At 44.1% G+C, this 14,549-nt stretch overlaps 1 protein-coding gene across 3 annotated transcripts in view; it reads left to right on the forward strand.

Moving 5' to 3' along the window:
- SFMBT2 (Scm like with four mbt domains 2) overlaps window positions 1-14,549 on the forward strand; it is an 872,139-nt gene that overhangs the window by 569,343 nt on the left and 288,247 nt on the right. For all 3 annotated transcript variants that reach the window (XM_069229268.1, XM_069229271.1, XM_069229269.1), the window contains 2 exons: window positions 11,560-11,707; window positions 11,865-11,947. In XM_069229268.1, coding sequence (XP_069085369.1) covers window positions 11,560-11,707; window positions 11,865-11,947 — 231 coding nt within the window. The remainder of the gene's footprint in view (window positions 1-11,559; window positions 11,708-11,864; window positions 11,948-14,549) is intronic.

Consider the following 14,549-nt stretch of genomic DNA (forward strand, 5'->3'; position numbering starts at 1 on the left):
GGGCAAATGGTATTTAGGCCATTTCTGCCCGCTTTGGGGGCAGATCGGCCGATTTTAGGTCAATCTGCCCCCAAGGGGGGCAGAAACCACTAGGCACCAGGGATCTTTTTTTTGCGCCGTCACGCAAGGGGAGTGACCTTGTAGGCAAGGGTCGCTCCCGGGGGGGAGGGGTGGGGGGGCAAATTTATTTTAGGCCATTTCTGCCCCCCCTGGGAGCAGATCGGCCTATTGTTATTAGGCCGATCTGCCCCCGGGGGCAGAAACCTCTAGGCGCCAGGGAAAATATATATATTTTTTTTGTTTGTTTTTTTAGAGATGGGGAGCGACCCCTTAGACAAGGGTCGCTCCCCTGGAGGGGCAAATTGTATTTAGGCCATCTCTGCCTGCTTTGGGGGCAGATTGGCAGAGTTTAGGTCAATCTGCCCCCAAGGGGGGTACAAACCACTAGGCACCAGGGATCTTTTTTTTGCACCGTCACGCAAGGGGAGCGACCTTGTAGGCAAGGGTCGCTCCCCGGGGGGGGAAAATTTATTTTAGGCCATTTCTGCCCCCCCTGGGGGCAGATCGGCCTATTGTTATTAGGCCGATCTGCCCCCGGGGGGGCAGAACCTCTAGGCGCCAGCGCAAATTTGTTTTTTTTGTTTTGTTTGTTTTTTTAGAGATGAGGAGCGACCCCTTAGGCAAGGGTCGCTCCCCTGGAGGGGCAAATTGTATTTAGGCCATTTCTGCCCGCTTTGGGGGCAGATTGGCAGAGTTTAGGTCAATCTGCCCCCAAGGGTGGCAGAAACTACTAGGCACCAGGATCTTGTTTTTGCGCCGTCACGCAAGGGGAGCGACCTTGTAGGCAAGGGTCGCTCCCCGGGGGGGATGAGGGGAAAAAATTATTTTAGACCATTTCTGCCCCCCCTGGGGGCAGATTGGCCTATTGTTATTAGGCCGATCTGTCTCCAGGGGGGGTAGAAACCTCTAGGCGCCAGGGCAATCTTTTGTTTTTTTGTTTTTTTAGAGATGGTGAGCGACCCCTTAGGCAAGGGTCGCTCCCCTGCAGGGGCAAATTGTATTTAGGCCATTTCTGCCCGCTTTGGGGGCAGATTGGCAGAGTTTAGGTCAATCTGCCCCCAAGGGGGGCAGAAACCACTAGGCACCAGGGATCTTTTTTTTTGCGCCGTCATGCAAGGGGAGCGACCCCGTAGGCAAGGGTCGCTACCCGGGGGGGGAATTTATTTTAGGCTATTTCTGACCCCCCTGGGGCCGGCTGAGCTAGAGGACAAAATCCACAGGTAGGCACTTTGCAAAAAAACACCTCTGTTTTCTGTGAAAAATTTGATGTGTCCACGTTGTGTTTTGGGCCCTTTCCTTTCGTGGGCACTAGGCCCACCCACACAAGTGAGGTACCATTTTTATCGGGAGACTTGGGGGAACGCTGGGTGGAAGGACATTTGTGGCTCCTCTCAGATTCCAGAACTTTCTGTCACCGAAATGAGAGGAAAAAGTGTTTTTTTGGCCAGATTTTGAGGTTTGCAAAGGATTCTGAGTAACAGAACCTGGTCAGAGCCCCACAAGTCACCCCATCTTGGATTCCCCTAGGTGTCTAGTTTTCAGAAATGTGTGGTTTGCTAGGTTTCCCCAGGTGCCGGCTGAGCTAGAGGCCAAAATCCACAGGTAGGCACTGTTTTCTGTGAAAAAATGTGATGTGTCCATGTTGTGTTTTGGGCCATTTCCTTTCGCGGGCGCTAGGCCTACCCGCACAAGTGAGGTACCATTTTTATCGGGAGACTTGGGGGAACGCTGGGTGGAAGGAAATTTGTGGCTCCTCTCAGATTCCAGAACTTTCTGTCACCGAAATGTGAGGAAAATGTGTTTTTTTAGCCACATTTTGAGGTTTGCAAAGGATTCTGGGTAACAGAACCTGGTCAGAGCCCCACAAGTCACCTCATCTTGGATTCCCCTAGGTCTCTAGTTTTCAAAACTGCACGGTTTGGTAGGTTATCCTGGGTGCCGGCTGAGCTAGAAACCAAAATCTACAGGTAGGCCCTTTGCAAAAAAACACCTCTGTTTTCTGTAAAAAATTGTGATGTGTCCACGTTGTGATTTGGGGCATTTCCTGTCACGGGCGCTAGGCCTACCCATACAAGTGAGGTATCATTCTTAACGGGAGACTTGGGGGAACGCTGGGTGGAAGGACATTTGTGGCTCCTCTCAGATTCCAGAACTTTCTGTCACCGAAATGTGAGGAAAATGCGTTTATTTTGCCAAATTTTGAGGTTTGCAAAGGATTCTGGGTAACAGAACCTGGTCAGAGCCCCACAAGTCACCCCATCTTGGATTCCCCTAGGTCTCTAGTTTTCAAAAATGCACAGGTTTGGTAGGTTTCCCTAGGTGCCGGCTGAGCTAGGGGTCAAAATCTACAGGTAGGCACTTTGCAAAAAATACCTCTGTTTTCTGTAAAAAAAAATGGGATGTGTCCACGTTGTGTTTTGGGCCATTTCCTTTCGTGGGCGCTAGGCCTACCCGCACAAGTGAGGTACCATTTTTATCGGGAGACTTGGGGGACGTTGGGTGGAAGGAAATTTGTGGCTCCTCTCAGATTCCAGAACTTTCTGTCACCGAAATGTGAGGAAAATGTGTTTTTTTAGCCAAATTTTGAGGTTTGCAAAGGATTCTGGGTAACAGAACCTGGTCAGAGCCCCACAAGTCATCCCATCGTGGATTCCCCTAGGTCTCTAGTTTTCAAAAATGCACAGGTTTGGTAGGTTTCCCTAGGTGCCGGCTGAGCTAGAGGCCAAAATCTACAGGTAGGCACTTTGCAAAAAAACCCTCTGTTTTCTGTGAAAAAATGTGATGTGTCCACGTTGTGTTTTGGGCCCTTTCCTTTCGTGGGCGCTAGGCCCACCCACACAATTGAGGTACCATTTTTATCGGGAGACTTGGGGGAACGCTGGGTGGAAGGACATTTGTGGCTCCTCTCAGATTCCAGAACTTTCTGTCACCGAAATGAGAGGAAAAAGTGTTTTTTTGGCAAATTTTGAGGTTTGCAAAGGATTCTGAGTAACAGAACCTGGTCAGAGCCCCACAAGTCACCCCATCGTGGATTCCCCTAGGTCTCTAGTTTTCAAAAATGCACGGTTTGGTAGGTTTCCCCAGGTGCCGGCTGAGCTAGAGGCCAAAATCCACAGGTAGGCACTGTTTTCTGTGAAAAAATGTGATGTGTCCATGTTGTGTTTTGGGCCATTTCCTTTCGCGGGCGCTAGGCCTACCCGCACAAGTGAGGTACCATTTTTATCGGGAGACTTGGGGGAACGCTGGGTGGAAGGAAATTTGTGGCTCCTCTCAGATTCCAGAACTTTCTGTCACCGAAATGTGAGGAAAATGTGTTTTTTTAGCCACATTTTGAGGTTTGCAAAGGATTCTGGGTAACAGAACCTGGTCAGAACCCCACAAGTCACCTCATCTTGGATTCCCCTAGGTCTCTAGTTTTCAAAACTGCACGGTTTGGTAGGTTATCCTGGGTGCCGGCTGAGCTAGAAGCCAAAATCTACAGGTAGGCCCTTTGCAAAAAAACACCTCTGTTTTCTGTAAAAAATTGTGATGTGTCCACGTTGTGATTTGGGGCATTTCCTGTCACGGGCGCTAGGCCTACCCATACAAGTGAGGTATCATTCTTAACGGGAGACTTGGGGGAACGCTGGGTGGAAGGACATTTGTGGCTCCTCTCAGATTCCAGAACTTTCTGTCACCGAAATGTGAGGAAAATGCGTTTTTTTTGCCAAATTTTGAGGTTTGCAAAGGATTCTGGGTAACAGAACCTGGTCAGAGCCCCACAAGTCACCCCATCTTGGATTCCCCTAGGTCTCTAGTTTTCAAAAATGCACAGGTTTGGTAGGTTTCCCTAGGTGCCGGCTGAGCTAGGGGTCAAAATCTACAGGTAGGCACTTTGCAAAAAATACCTCTGTTTTCTGTAAAAAAAATGGGATGTGTCCACGTTGTGTTTTGGGCCATTTCCTTTCGTGGGCGCTAGGCCTACCCGCACAAGTGAGGTACCATTTTTATCGGGAGACTTGGGGGACGTTGGGTGGAAGGAAATTTGTGGCTCCTCTCAGATTCCAGAACTTTCTGTCACCGAAATATGAGGAAAATGTGTTTTTTTAGCCAAATTTTGAGGTTTGCAAAGGATTCTGGGTAACAGAACCTGGTCAGAGCCCCACAAGTCATCCCATCGTGGATTCCCCTAGGTATCTAGTTTTCAAAAATGCACAGGTTTGGTAGGTTTCCCTAGGTGCCGGCTGAGCTAGAGGCCAAAATCTACAGGTAGGCACTTTGCAAAAAACACCTCTATTTTCTGTGAAAAAATGTGATGTGTCCACGTTGTGTTTTGGGCCCTTTCCTTTCGTGGGCGCTAGGCCCACCCACACAATTGAGGTACCATTTTTATCGGGAGACTTGGGGGAACGCTGGGTGGAAGGACATTTGTGGCTCCTCTCAGATTCCAGAACTTTCTGTCACCGAAATGAGAGGAAAAAGTGTTTTTTTGGCAAATTTTGAGGTTTGCAAAGGATTCTGAGTAACAGAACCTGGTCAGAGCCCCACAAGTCACCCCATCGTGAATTCCCCTAGGTCTCTAGTTTTCAAAAATGCACGGTTTGGTAGGTTTCCCTGGGTGCCGGCTGAGCTAGAGGCCAAAATCTACAGGTAGGCACTTTGCAAAAAAACACCTCTGTTTTCTGTAAAAAATTGTGATGTGTCCACGTTGTGATTTGGGGCATTTCCTGTCGCGGGCGCTAGGCCTACCCACACAAGTGAGGTATCATTTTTATCGGGAGACTTGGGGGAACGCTGGGTGGAAGGAAATTTGTGGCTCCTCTCAGATTCCAGAACTTTCTGTCACCGAAATGTGAGGAAAAAACGAGTTTTTTTAGCCAAATTTTGAGGTTTGCAAAGGATTCTGGGTAACAGAACCTGGTCAGAGCCCCACAAGTCACCCCATCTTGGATTCCCCTAGGTCTCTAGTTTTAAAAAATGCACAGGTTTGGTAGGTTCCCCTAGGTGCCGGCTGAGCTAGGGGCCAAAATCTACAGGTAGGCACTTGGCAAAAAACACCTCTGTTTTCTATAAAAAAATAGGATGTGTCCACGTTGTGTTTTGGGCCATTTCCTTTCATGGGCGCTAGGCCTACCCACACAAGTGATGTACCATTTTTATCGGGAGACTTGGGGGAACGCTGGGTGGAAGGAAATTTGTGGCTCCTCTCAGATTCCAGAACTTTTTGTCACCGAAATGTGAGGAAAATTTGTTTTCTTAGCCAAATTTTGAGGTTTGCAAAGGATTCTGGGTAACAGAACCTGGTCAGAGCCCCACAAGTCACCCCATCTTGGATTCCCCTAGGTCTCTAGTTTTCAAAAATGCACAGGTTTGGTATGCTTCCCAGGTGCCGGCTGAGCTAGAGGCCAAAATCTACAGGTAGGCACTTTGCAAAAAACACCTCTGTTTTCTTTAAAAAAATTGTGATGTGTCCACGTTGTGATTTGGGGCATTTCCTGTCGCGGGCGCTAGGCCTACCCACACAAGTGAGGTATCATTTTTATCGGGAGACTTGGGGGAACGCTGGGTGGAAGGAAATTTGTGGCTCCTCTCAGATTCCATAACTTTCTGTCACCGAAATGTGAGGAAAAAACGAGTTTTTTTAGCCAAATTTTGAGGTTTGCAAAGGATTCTGGGTAACAGAACCTGGTCAGAGCCCCACAAGTCACTATATCTTGGATTCCCCTAGGTCTCTAGTTTTCAAAAATGCACAGGTTTGGTAGGTTCCCCTAGGTGCCGGCTGAGCTAGGGGCCAAAATCTACAGGTAGGCACTTGGCAAAAAACACCTCTGTTTTCTATAAAAAAATAGGATGTGTCCACGTTGTGTTTTGGGCCATTTCCTTTCATGGGCGCTAGGCCTACCCACACAAGTGAGGTACCATTTTTATCGGGAGACTTGGGGGAACGCTGGGTGGAAGGAAATTTGTGGCTCCTCTCAGATTCCAGAACTTTTTGTCACCGAAATGTGAGGAAAATTTGTTTTCTTAGCCAAATTTTGAGGTTTGCAAAGGATTCTGGGTAACAGAACCTGGTCAGAGCCCCACAAGTCACCCCATCTTGGATTCCCCTAGGTCTCTAGTTTTAAAAAATGCACAGGTTTGGTATGCTTCCCAGGTGCCGGCTGAGCTAGAGGCCAAAATCTACAGGTAGGCACTTTGCAAAAAACACCTCTGTTTTCTTTCAAAAAATTGTGATGTGTCCACGTTGTGATTTGGGGCATTTCCTGTCGCGGGCGCTAGGCCTACCCACACAAGTGAGGTATCATTTTTATCGGGAGACTTGGGGGAACGCTGGGTGGAAGGAAATTTGTGGCTCCTCTCAGATTCCAGAACTTTCTGTCACCGAAATGTGAGGAAAAAACAAGTTTTTTTAGCCAAATTTTGAGGTTTGCAAAGGATTCTGGGTAACAGAACCTGGTCAGAGCCCCACAAGTCACCCCATCTTGGATTCCCCTAGGTCTCTAGTTTTCAAAAATGCACAGGTTTGGTAGGTTCCCCTAGGTGCCGGCTGAGCTATGGGCCAAAATCTACAGGTAGGCACTTGGCAAAAAACACCTCTGTTTTCTATAAAAAAATAGGATGTGTCCACGTTGTGTTTTGGGCCATTTCCTTTCATGGGCGCTAGGCCTACCCACACAAGTGAGGTACCATTTTTATCGGGAGACTTGGGGGAACGCTGGGTGGAAGGAAATTTGTGGCTCCTCTCAGATTCAGAACTTTTTGTCACCGAAATGTGAGGAAAATTTGTTTTCTTAGCCAAATTTTGAGGTTTGCAAAGGATTCTGGGTAACAGAACCTGGTCAGAGCCCCACAAGTCACCCCATCTTGGATTCCCCTAGGTCTCTAGTTTTCAAAAATGCACAGGTTTGGTATGTTTCCCAGGTGCCGGCTGAGCTAGAGGCCAAAATCTACAGGTAGGCACTTTGCAAAAAACACCTCTGTTTTCTTTCAAAAAATTTGATGTGTCCACGTTGCGTTTTGGGGCATTTCCTGTTGCGGGCGCTAGGCCTACCCACACAAGTGAGGTATCATTTTTATCGGGAGACTTGGGGGAACACTGTGTGGAAGGAAATTTGGGGCTCCTCTCAGATTCCAGAACTTTCTGTCACTGAAATATGAGGAAAATGTGTTTTTTTAGCCAAATTTTGAGGTTTGCAAAGGATTCTGGGTAACAGAACCTATTCAGAGCCCCACAAGTCACCCCATCTTGGATTCCCCTAGGTCTCTAGTTTTAAAAAATGCACAGGTTTGGTAGGTTTCCCTAGGTGCCGGCTGAGCTAGAGGCCAAAATCTACAGGTAGGCACTTTGCAAAAAACACCTCTGTTTTCTTTCAAAAAATGTGATGTGTCCACGTTGCGTTTTGGGGTATTTCCTGTCGCGGGCGCTAGGCCTACCCACACAAGTGAGGTATCATTTTTATTGGGAGACTTGGGGGAACATAGAATAGCAAAACAAGTGTTATTGCCCCTTGTCTTTCTCTACATTTTTTCCTTCCAAATATAAGAGAGTGTGTAAAAAAGACATCTATCTGAGCAATTCCCTCTAATTCACATGCTAGTATGGGCACCCCGGAATTCAGAGATGTGCAAATAACCACTGCTCCTCAACACCTTATCTTGTGCCCATTTTGGAAATACAAAGGTTTTCTTGATAGCTATTTTTTACTCTTTATATTTCAGCAAAATAATTGCTGTATACCCAGTATTGAATGAAAACCCACTGCAGGGTGCGGGTCATTTATTGGCTCTGGGTACCTAGAGTTCTTGATGAACCTACAAGCCCTATATATCCACGCAACCAGAAGAGTCCAGCAGACGTAATGGTATATTGCTTTAAAAAATCTGACATTGCAGGAAAAAGTTACAGAGTAAAACGTAGAAAAAAATTGTAGATTTTTTCACCTCAATTTCATTATTTTGTTTTTTCAGTTGTTATTTTCTGTAGGAAACCCTTGTAGGATCTACACAAATTACCCTTGCTGAATTCAGAATTTTGTCTACTTTTCAGAAATGTTTCGGTTTCTGGGATCCAGCATTGGTTTCATGCCCATTTCTGTCACTGACTGGAAGGAGGCTGAAAGCACACAAAATCGTAAAAATGGGGTATGTCCCAGTAAAATGCCAAAATTGTGTTGAAAAATTGGGCTTTCTGATTCAAGTCTGCCTGTTCCTGAAAGCTGGAAAGCTGGTGATTTTATCACCGCAAACCCTTTGTTGATGCCATTTTCAGGGGAAAAACACAATCCTTCTTCTGCTGCCATTTTTCCCCATTTTTTTGAAAAAAAACGAAATTTTCACTGTATTTTGGCTAATTTCTTGGCCTCCTTCTGGGGAACCCACAAAGTCTGGTTACCCCTAGAATCCCTTGGATGTTGGAAAAAAAGGATGGAAATTTGGCATGGGTAGCTTATGTGAACAAAAAGTTATGAGGGCCTAAGCATGAACTGCCCCAAATAGCCAAAAGAAGGCTTGGCACCTGAGGGGGAAAAGGCCTGGCAGCGAAGGGGTTAATCAGAGTATAGGCCCTGGGACTGTATATCAGTGGCCAAGGCACCATCAGAGTTAGAAAAACATCAGCATAAGTGAAAAATGGGGACGAAAAGTCAGGGGGCTCTCTGAAATTAGCCCAGTTTTCCCACATTCACCAGTTATAGTTAGCAGAACTACCTGTAACTTGCACCCCCCCACCATGCACTGTTAATGACTTCACATTACATCGCTCATGACATGTTCTATTACATCATTTATGACATTACTAATGGCATCTCAAATGATATCATTGATGAGGCCACTGATGAAATCATCCAAGCATCTTTTGTACACATTACTTTATAAACTAGTATGGCATTAATCACCTGAAAGTAAGTACAAAATAGCTCAAAATAATATGAAGCATCATTAATGTCTTCACAGACACAATTCCCTTAGGGGCAGCAATAATGTGTTATGTTCAACATTGACCCTACACTATACATTACAGGTAGCCAAGTTCATATTAAGAATCAATCACAGATAAATGGGAGACACTTACTGCACACAGTGTTGAGTATGTATACAACTGTTCAGAGAAAACCAAGAACCTCAAGATGTTTAACGTCTGTTCCAAAATTAATGCTTTACTATGAATAGCTTTAATCTGCATCAAACTCCTCACAATCAATGGACCTGCTTTGAGAAATTAAGTCAATATGAGCAGAAAAGTTGGTACTGTAAAGAGTGTTTAGTTTATATCACACTATTTGTAGACAGTGAAACTCTCATGAGGAATACACCACAGAGTAGTAAAAAGTATTTACTAAGAACAGTGCACACTCTATGTAACACTTGTAAAAAAAAACTCTATTCATTTAAAATAACCAAGGTCTGAAAGTGATAAAGATCAAACCACCTGGAGCCTTGGTACTGTGGTGAAAACTTACAGAAAGCCCATCTTCTAAAGCAAAAAAAAGCACATGTACATAGGTTAGTGTGTTACACAGAAATTCTCTTGCTGAGACAACTCGGTCTAATAACTGAGGCTGCTTACATTACCTATGGCCTAATTACAATCTTGGTGAATGGGATATTCCATTACAAACATGACAAACAATCATGTCCCCAGTATTACAAGTTCCATAGGATATAATGAAACTTGCAGTACAGCAGACGGGCTATGTGTCACGTTTGTGAGGGAGTATCCCATCCTCCAAGATCGTAATCAGACCCTTAGTATGTACAATGAAGAATCTGGGAACATTTTCTGCAGAGCCAAAATGCCCTTATGGCTATCTGGCGCAGTGCTGTTGCTTCAGCAATCATGGAGCTGCTTTGATAGCAGCTCTGTGCTCACTGAAGCTTTTCATCTCGCAAGGGACAGTGGAACCTGCTTTACAGGTCACGCTGTCAAAACCCAAAGTGCTTTCTGTGGCTTGGCTGCAGCAGCAGAACTGCAGCCAAGCCACAGCAAACAGCAATGTCCCGGGGTGCGTACCCCGGGACATAGTAGGAGTTGGTCCTGGGGGTGGCGGTCCCCAGGGCCATCTGTGGCTCCAAGAAGGGGGCCGCGCAGCCCCCCTCCAATGAGGACATAGCCCCAGGGAGGTGGTGGTTCTTTTTTAAAAATTTGTCCAGGGAGGGAGGGACCCCACCACCAGAACTAAGGGGTCAGGGTGTCGTACCCTGGCCTCTTTCCTTTATTTTTTAGGGTTTTGTGGGACTCAGCTTCAGCCGAGTCCCAAGATGGCTGACAACACTTTAACAGCTTCTGTTGTTGAAGTATTTTCAGCCATCAGATCTCTGCACAAGATTGGAAGGGTTTGTGAATCATTTGCGTCCCTAGATACACAAATTTGGATTTTCTTTAATTTCTTTAAAACTGCTGAATAGAATTACACCAAAACAAAAAAGTCGCTTTCTGGAGCAGGACCTACCTTCCAGTCAAATTTGGTGTAATTCCATCCAGTAGTTTTTGCTCTATCGCTGTTCAAAATCCCTATGGAAAAATAAATGGGGAAAACATCTTTTGGGAACCCCCCTTTTTCTCGGTTCGCCTGGACGGATCACCCCAAAACTTTCCAGGCACAGCTGGCAGACTGGCAAACTTTTTAGGAAAGATTTGTGAAGATTTGTCAAGCCACCCAAAAGATATAGGCAAGTAAAAAAACACTTTTTATATAAAAATTAGGTCCTAACTATAACTACCTAGTGGTGACCACTACTAGGCAATATATATATATATATATATATATATATATATATATATATATATATATATATATATATAGGTATATATATCATGGATGCAGTAGTGTTTTCTTAAGTGAGATAGCTTATTTCTTAAACTCTGGCAGTCCACAATGCGTACTCAGGCAGTCCGGAGCTGTTTAGAAAATTAATAACAGTAGATTCATAAACTATATATAGATAAAAAAGCAATTTTGAAAAAAATAAAAGCACTCAGACTGGACATGACAAATTCTGTTGCTCGCCTCAGTTTTATTTGTGGGCGCAAGACAAATACTGCTGACTTCATCTAGTGTGAAAAGATTGGAAACCTCTACTGAAAGGCTGCTATGTGCTAACAAAAGACAGCATGCATGAGGAGGAAAATGGAAAAAGTGACATGCTAGAGTCTAGCCTCATCTTTAAGAAATAAAATCACATTTGCAGAGTCTCCAACCTCCCCAACACAATTACAATTACATTTTTTGTGTGTGAATAAAAAAAAATATGTCAGAATGTTTGTATTTGTTTGGAATGTTCTTGTTTCTGTAATGTTATGTTTTGTTTTGTTGTTCAGATGATAGAAATTGCTTATGCCAGGCCCCAGGCTTTCAATCGTGATTCAGTGGAGGAAGTTTGAATGTTAAAAGCAGCTGGTTTAGATAACCTACTCACTCACCATACAATACTGTAAGAAAGGCACATACCCAGGTAGGCTTTGTTTGAGAATCATAGTACTGCACCTAATTTCCTAATCAAAATGTATTTACTTATCTACAGGTTTTTAACAGTCATTATTTCCAAGTGACGATCGATGACCTGAGAGCTGAACCTTGTGTCAGTTCATTTCTCTGCCACGCAGATTCTCTGGGGATATTACCCATTCAGTGGTGCCTTATAAATGGAGTCAATCTTACATCCCCCAAAGGTATCTTCATTTTCTTTTTTAGTTTTGTATAGTTCAGTCCTGATTCTTCAAACAACTTTATACTAAACGTGAATGCTTCTGTTTCTTTGTCTTTGAGCCATAGGATTATATCAGCGTTCTTTGATATTGACGATCCTTTACTGTTTCTCTACTGCAGGTTATTCGGGTCTTGACTTTGACTGGGCTGATTACCAGAAGCAGTGTGGGGAAGAGGCAGCGCCCCACGTTTGCTTTAGAAACGTAAGGATAGTCTTTAATCTTGTTGTTTTACCTGTCTGTAGGCAGAGCTGAGAAAGACCCACATAGCACTGCAGCAATTCAATACAAATAAATGAAGAAAATGAAATGAAAATTACTTGCCGATCTGTTTCTGCTTGATAATTCTATATTCTAATGGTGCATGTCAAATCATGCGCTAAACTGAGAATGTGCCTGGTGACTGCGCAGTTCCAACATGCAAATATCACAAATGTACACATTCTGCCTCCCTGTTGTATTTGAATTATAATTGCTGGCTGAGCAGAAGTCCTGATAAAGGAAGTAGGTGAGGGGGGCAGCCATGTTAGGCAGAATGAAAGAAACATCACGGCGGGTAGCATTACAGTGCGTGACATCAAACTTGGCTTCATGGGAAGTGGCGTCACGTCCCAAAGAAAGAAAGAAAGATATTTCTCCTCAGTATGCCAGCCTCACGTGTGTGGACTATTTTGCAACAAGCCCATGTTTGCAAGTCTTTATAAATATGAGTTTGCATCGAAATACATGGGTAGATGCGTGGGAATGCCAATGCACCACCCATTTAATGCCTAGCTGGTGCCCGGTAACACAAGGCAGCGTTATGTACTGCATTGCATTACTTTTATTTCACAAAGACGTTCGAGATCCCAATATCGATTCCATGCCGAGACTGCACTGGAAAATGATGCAACCCCAGTGCAAAATCTTCATAAATCTACCGCTCAACATGTAGCTTTATGTTTTAAATACTGCCACAAAGAAACTGGCAAAAAGGAGGCATGTGACAGTAAATCTGTTCTGGGCTTATTGGTTGAAGATGCTGCATTATAAAATGTTTTATGGGGTTAAAGCACCTGCTGCAGAGATATTTGTATACACAGTAAATATCAGGGAATAACTGTAATAGTAAGACAACTCTGGTGGTTAATGCTTTTGCTGGAGAAATCGGTGGTTTGTCTAGTCGAATTTGTGCCAGAGGGTCAATAGATCTTCTGCAAAGCACAGTGGGTAACATGCAGGTGCCAGATTTTTTTTTCTGTAGCATGGTAAATGGGTTACTGCTTTTAATGCATAGATCTTTTTTGTAACTAACGTTTCATAAATTGCAATCCTACTAATGTAGCATAGTAAGCTATAAAGGACAATATGTGATTATTACACCTTGTAACCCTCACTGTCTTGTGTGGCAATCATGTACATTGATTTACACATGAGTATGATTTATTGTCAATGTATAATGTATACATGTAAGGTGAAGTGTTCTGACACCCTACATTGGGCTAAGTAAAGCTATGAAATAAATAAATAAATAGTACTATTTAAATTGTCCTTCATGTAAATACTCTTACATACCATCAAATCTGACATTCTTAGAGTGCATGCCTCCAAACTGTAGTTTCTCTTAAGTACTTGTGATGCTGTGTGCCTTTGCTTCCTTCTATTGCATTGAAATCTAGATGTGATGCTTCAGATAGCTCCCAGACAGGTTTTTACTGGTATAGAAAGATGTCTGAGGACTCTTTAAACCAGGACATTGTCTTTGGCCCAGATATTTGAAAAAAAACAAAAAACTAACACCTTCTTATTGCTATCCAGACAGAAAGAATCAGAACAGAACAGAAAGTTAAATGCACACACTTTTCAATGTGTTCTTGTGTCGGAAAATTACACAGTGACAAATTTAGCATATTTCACTAGGGTACAAACATCTTAGCAAGGAAGGATGGTGCTCACCCAGTCAAAAGAATGGGTGGACACCGTCTACGGGTGTGTATCCTCGACTTGTACCCTAGTTGTTGTCAGTGCTTAACCTCAGCCAGTTGTTGCTGGTGGGGACCATCAGCACTCATTTTTAGGGACCATTACGTATTTCTCCTCATGAGACATTTCCCGAGAGCAAGAAAGAGGAAAACACAATAGGTATAGAAGAAGAAAGAAAGAGACTGAAAACCTGTCAGAAAGGGAGAATGAAGGAACCTGTGAGAGTGAGATGAATGGACAGGGATTCGATTGGTTGGTAGTGGACTAGAGAGGCATTAGGTGGATTCAGGACTGTGCAACCATGGAATTTAGCACTCTGACCTCTAATAGCGCCAGCCGAGACACCCTCACTCTTTATCCTACAAATCAAGCACTGATTGTTGGTAATCGATGTTCAAACTATGCAAACTATTTGAACCTCAAAGCAGAATAATGCCATTCGTTAGTGGTTATTGCGTGTAAATTAACTACCGCCATCAGTGGCATTGTGAACCCCTTGCTTTACCAGCCAAAGTGTGTTTATCTACTAAAAGTTTAGTAGCTTTACATCAGCCTCAGCAAGACTGCAAACAAAATCCAGGGCAGTTCTAAAAAGTGAGGGGGGGGGGGGGGGGGGGGGCGGGTTGAGCGCTGCTGTGTGAGACACGTCCCGCACAAAAAAGGAAAATAAATGATACAAATGAAAAAAAGTCACAAAGAGCAGAAAATAGTGTTTTAGAAAGGCAAGTAAGAAAAATTAAAGCAAGAAAAGAAAGATAAATTAATGCCAGGATAGAGAGAATTGTGGTAATTAGAAACTGGACAGTTGGAACAGGAGAAGGCAGAAGATTAAGATTATGAAAAG

The sequence above is a fragment of the Pleurodeles waltl genome, chromosome 4_1 (genome assembly GCF_031143425.1).
Source record: "Pleurodeles waltl isolate 20211129_DDA chromosome 4_1, aPleWal1.hap1.20221129, whole genome shotgun sequence".
Lineage (NCBI taxonomy): Eukaryota > Metazoa > Chordata > Amphibia > Caudata > Salamandridae > Pleurodeles > Pleurodeles waltl.